General features: G+C 46.6%; 1 protein-coding gene across 1 annotated transcript in view; it reads left to right on the top strand.

The window, feature by feature from the left end:
• Positions 1-5,879, top strand: part of LOC122551953 (anion exchange protein 3-like) — a 257,659-nt gene that overhangs the window by 240,303 nt on the left and 11,477 nt on the right. Inside the window, exons 14-15 of the mRNA XM_043694524.1 lie at positions 791-939; positions 4,618-4,812. Of these exons, the coding sequence (XP_043550459.1) occupies positions 791-939; positions 4,618-4,812 (344 nt within the window). The remainder of the gene's footprint in view (positions 1-790; positions 940-4,617; positions 4,813-5,879) is intronic.

Here is a 5,879-nt window from a genome sequence, read left to right as displayed (position 1 = left end):
CACATAGATCTAGATGCCATCTATCAACCCCTCAGAAAACGAACAGGAAATGACATCACCACAAACCCCAGGAACCCCATCCAGGAGAAAGATATAAATAGAAAGCAGGAGACAACAGCTATGCTTCACCTGGAGGTCACCACTGATGATGTTACCTCGCCAGGTAATGAAACGTCTGGATATCAAATCTACAGCTCAGCGAGCAAACCTACACCCTATACATAATAATAATAAAAGGTAAAAATAAGACACAGTTTATCACAATTCAGTTGACAGCTGCCGGGCTCAGGGAAAGCCGATTAAGGAAGTAGTTAAACATGATTTCCCTTTGATGAGACTGTGCTGGTTCTGCCTAATTACCTCGAACTTATCCAAGTGTTCTATTATAACGTCTTTAATAATAGCTTTGAATAATTTTGCCATGATGGTTTTAAGCTACCTGGCCTGTAGTAGTTTCTTGCTTTCTGCTTCCCTCCCTTTTTCTGTAAATGAGTTTCATTATCTGTTTCCAATCTAAAGGAACCTTCTTTGAATCTATGATGGGATTTGTATATGAAAGCAGACAGGAGGAAGATTGGGTGGCGGGTGGATTTAAAGCTTTTCCCCCCATTTCTCTGCAAAGATCCTTTCACAAACTGCTCTGATCTCTATGTGGCAGCCTTGGTCATACAGGAGAGTGAGGGGGTATGTGGGGAATGGGCTGCGGTGGCTCTTTCTCTCTCTATAATGATCCTGAGGCGGCTCCTGTAAACGGTCCTGAGTCTAACCATGGCATCTCCGCCCCATGCAGGTGCAAAGACCGAGGGGTTAATAGGGGTTTCAGAGTTAATCGTCTCCACATCAGCCACAGGTGTGGTCTTCTCCCTGTTGGGAGCCCAGCCCCTCCTGGTGATTGGATTTACAGGCCCCCTGCTGGTCTTTGAAGAGGCGTTCTACAAGGTAAGTCTGTTATCAATCACCATTCACCCACCCGCCCACATGTTGGCTCACCTACACTGGAACTCAGTCCAGCCTTGATCTTAAAATCCACATCCTTCTTTTCAGATTGCTCATCTTCATCCCCTCCCTATCTCTGTCACCTCTTCCAGGTCCTACACCCCCTCCCTATCTCTGTCACCTCTTCCAGTCCCTACGTCCCTTCCCTATCTCTGTAACCTCCTCCAGTCCCTACGTCCCTTCCCTATCTCTGTCACCTCCTCCAGTCCCTACGTCCCTTCCCTATCTCTGTAACCTCCTCCAGTCCCTACGTCCCTTCCCTATCTCTGTCACCTCCTCCAGTCCCTATGGCCCTTCCCTATCTCTGTCACCTCCTCCAGTCCCTACACATCTCCCAACTTCCTCGGGGTCATTTCAAAGCTTTGGGGATGAGACTCTCCAATGCTACAGTAAACTGACAATGGAATGAGTTACTGCTGGAGGCAATGATATGGTTGGACTGGGGTGGACAAGATCAGAGGTCACATGACTCCCGGTTATAGTCCAGTCGGCTTATTTGAAATCCCAAGCTTTCGGAGCGCTGCCCCTTTTCCACTTGATATCACCTGACGAAGGAGCAGCGCTTCAAAAGCTTGTGATTTCAAATAAACCTGTCGAACTATAACCAGATAAGGATGGAAACTTCCTTCCCTGAAGAACATGAGTGAACCAGATGGGCTTTTCCTCCTCTGACAATCGATAACAGTTTCACGGTCATCATTAGCCTCTTAATTCCAGATTTTTATTGAATTCAAATTCCACCATCTACTGAGGCAGGACTCGAAGCTATTCCCTGGAGCGTTACCTGGTTCTCCGGATTAATAGTTTTGCAATATTACCACTCGGCCATTGCTCCTCCTGCTGGTCAGCTGATTGCTGTACTGAGAGATGATTCGGTCCAAACTGAAATAGGGAGATAATGGTGTTGTGGGAATGTCACTGGACCAGCAATCCAGAGTGTTCTAAGGACATGGGCTCAGATCCAGTTGTGACAACTGGTGTGAACTAACTCCCCTGAGGCCAGTATCCCGTCACCAAGTCACCCTTTACTTACACGGGGAGAGTCCCCCCCACTGATCCTGCTTTCTCAGGGCCAGCTCTCACAGTGAGCAGAACCTCTGACACTCCTGTTTATTTAAAAAAAATTATTAACCAATTCACACTTTACAAAACAATTAACATTAACAGCTGTATACAGAGAAACAACAATTTTACAAGGGAGAGAGGCAGCAAAGCCAGGCCCCAAACCCCACCGTACAACCAGCTTTCAGGAAAATGAGGACACACCTTAAATCCCAGTTTCAATCATTACAAACAGTAACAATGACATTTGTACATACAAGACAGTCCACTTTCATTAAAACCAGTGCATACAATACAGACCCCCAGCAACCCCCCTGTCCCTCCCATCTTCCGCCACTCTAAGGCAGCCTGCCCCTAATGTTCTATGTGGGAGGAGACCAGAGCACACAGAGGAAACTCATGGGGCGATTATGCAAACTCCACATAGATAGTTATCCAAAGCTGGAATTGAACTCAGGTCCCTCGCGCTGTGAGGTAGCAGTGCTAACTACTGAGCCACCCTGCCGTCATGATCCTCCTCTTTATTTTTTTTATTTTTTATTTTCCTTTTATTTTAAAGTCCTTGACACTGATCCAGCTCCCCCAGAGCCAGCTCTCATAGTGAACAGGATGTCTGGCATTCCTCTTTTTTTTAATTACTCCCCCCCCCCCCCGCCTCCCACACTACCGCCTAACTGCGGTAGTGCTTATTTTGTCCCCAGCACCCATGTTGTGTGTGTGCAGGTGTGAGACACAAGGTGCATGAATCTTTATTCAGTTTCCACCACCAGGAAGAAAGGAAACACCCGAGTGGCCAGTGACAGGCAGTGCCCTTCACATCAAAGGGCAATGCTGTGTGATCAAACAGCGAAGGGGCGGGTAGGGATTAAATCAAAATAGAGTTACCCTCCTGTTTATATCTGTCAGCCAGGGCTCCCTGATTGGATCAGGTTAACAGCCCCAATCAGGGAACTCACATTCTATGAGGTCCACCTGGTTGACCCTGTTACCATCAGCACAGAGGGGGAGAGTGACCCTCTCAGTCCCTCACAAAGATGGCTGATTACCTCAAATGCTCGCACCAATTTGAACAGTTTAAAATACAACTAAACAAACCTGGATTAAGGAGCTTTATACCATTGTATCACTAATGCCATTTAGGGAAGGAAACCTGCTGGGCTCCGTGACCCCAGGCTGACACTAATGTGGTTGACGTGTAACTGCTACCTGAAATGTTCCAGTAAGACACTCTGTTCAAGGCCATTCGGGATGGCAACAAATGCTGGCCGAGTCCAGCAGTACGGAGGTGACCTGGACCAATCAGCCTCTCAATGCTAGTACCATGAGATCATATTATGTCGCGTTCCCTTGACCAGCCTCCGGGATAAGGTCAGATGTCACGCAACACCAGAAACTATAAATCCGGAGAACCGGGTAACAGTCAGGGGACCTGGGTTTGAATCCTGCCACAGCAGATGGTGGAATTTAAATTTAATACAAATCTGGAATTAAGGGTCTAATGATGACCATGAAACTGTTATCGATTGTCAGAGGAGGAAAAGCCCATCTGGTTCACTCATGTCCTTGAGGGAAGGAAGCTGCCATCCTTACCCTGTTGTGTCCTACATGTGACTCCAGACCTACAGGGATGCGGTTCGCTCTTAGCTGCCCTCTGGGTAATTAGGGATGGGCAATAAATGCTGACCCAGCCAGCAATGCTCACATCCTGTGAATGAATAAGTGAAAAGTTGCATGAACAGAGGAGGCCATTCAGCCCCTTGAGCTCGTTCCATTCCTCAGTTCAATCCTGGCTGAGTACCTCATTGGGTCTTAAAGCCTAATGCCATCTCACAATCTCTATTTTGAAATGGTCAGTTCACTGCCTTTTGGGAAAACAGGGTTCCAAATTTCCACTCTCCCTCGTGTGAAGAATATTCCTTTTGTCAATAATTCATTGGAAGTGGACGTTACTGGCGTTTCAGGATTTATTGTTTAGATCAGAATGGTGCTGGAAAAGCACAGCAGATCAGGCAGCATCCGAGGAGCAGGAAAATCAAAGTTTCGGGCAAAAGCCCTTCATCAGGAATAGAGGCAGGAAGTCTCCAGGGTGAAGGGCTTTTGTCCGAAACATCGATTTTCCTGCACCTCGGATGCTGCCTGACCTGCTCTGCTTTTCCAGCACCACTCTGGTTTCCAGCATCTGCAGTCCTCACTTTTGGCCGGTTCAGGATTTATTGCCCAATCCCTTGAGAAGGTGGTGGTGAGCTGCCTTCGTGAAATACCCCAGTCCTTGTGCTGTAGGTCGATGCACAATGTCCTTCGGGAAGGAATTTCACGATATTGACCAAGGAGCAGTGACAGAGTTGTCATTCCCATGAAACTCTCCAGAAGAGCTAAGTGGACAACCCTCCACAAAACATGGCCTCCCCAGGTGTGTTTGAATGAACCTACATGTGCATCGGTCTGTTCGGAGAGGAGCTGTGGTGAACATCTCGCTGCTTCTTGGATAACCTATCTCTCCCTTTTGTTCCCTATCTCCTCACCATCATCACCCCTCCCCCACTCCACGCACATCGCCAGTTCAGCAAAACCCAGAACGTGGACTACCTCACAGGTCGTGTGTGGATTGGCTTCTGGCTCATGGTCATTGTGGTCATCACGGTGGCCTTTGAGGGAAGTTTCCTGGTGCGCTACATCTCACCTTTTACCCAGGAGATCTTCGCCTTCCTCATCTCCGTCATCTTCATCTACGAAACCTTCCACAATCTTTACGAGGTAAGTGCCAACTCTTGTCAGGTCAAACCCCGTGTCAAACAGCCAATCAGACACCTCGGCTGAGGTATATTCTCTGATTTTAGGCTCTGCGCTTTCACAAGGATGTCAGGGCCCTGAGGGTGTGGGGGAGATTTACCAGAATGATGCTTAGGATGAGGAATGTGGCTGAAGAAGTTAGGGAATAATTATTCGGTAATGCAGAACTTGAATGCCAAAGGAAAGAGAAAACAGGATTTTCACTCTGTGAAAGGAGAGTGCTGACTCTGATTGGAAGAGGAGGCCATGGAGAATGCACCAGTTAATGATGATTGCCAGTTAACTGCCAAGCTTTGTTTACATTTTAAACCAGGTATATTAACTCTGATTGGTTCTGAAAAGAATTGGGCACAGTATGCATAAGTGCACCATATTGTGAGCCTGATAGAATGCACAAAATTGGCTGTCAGATAGAAACAACATGTATACACACACAATACCTGTTCCAATTTAATAAAGCCGATAATAACCATTCTGCAGTTCATTTCTCAGGACAATTCCTCAGCCAATCAGAGTCAAACACTCTAGTTAAAAATTTCTAAAATGCTTGGCAGTGAACTGTCAGTCATCTTAAACTGGAGCAGTCTCCACAGTAATGTCTCTACTAACCAGAGTCCATTTCCCAACCAATCAGCACCTTTCCCTTCTATGGTCTAATGTCACTTTCTCTTTATGTTGGTTCTGCTAGATGTTGTCTTGATGAGTGCAAGGCGAAAGGTTTTGACAAAATGTGTCTTTTCTCTTCAACAATACTTATGTAACACATCTAGGATTGTTCTCAAATCACAAAGTGCTAAGGGGAGATTTGATAGAGATGTTCAAAATTATGAAGAGTAATCAAAGTTTGTGAAAAGATTTGTAGCTCGGGTGCTGGTTTTTGTGGTTCTGTTCGCCGAGCTGGGAATTTGTGTTGCAGACGTTTCGTCCCCTGTCTAGGTGACATCCTCAGTGCTTGGGAGCCTCCTGTGAAGCGCTTCTGTGATCTTTCCTCCGGCATTTATAGTGGTTTGAATCTGCCGCTTCCAGTTGTC

The sequence above is a fragment of the Chiloscyllium plagiosum genome, chromosome 7, assembly GCF_004010195.1.
Source record: "Chiloscyllium plagiosum isolate BGI_BamShark_2017 chromosome 7, ASM401019v2, whole genome shotgun sequence".
NCBI lineage: Eukaryota > Metazoa > Chordata > Chondrichthyes > Orectolobiformes > Hemiscylliidae > Chiloscyllium > Chiloscyllium plagiosum.
This window is presented reverse-complemented; position numbering and strand designations above follow the sequence as displayed.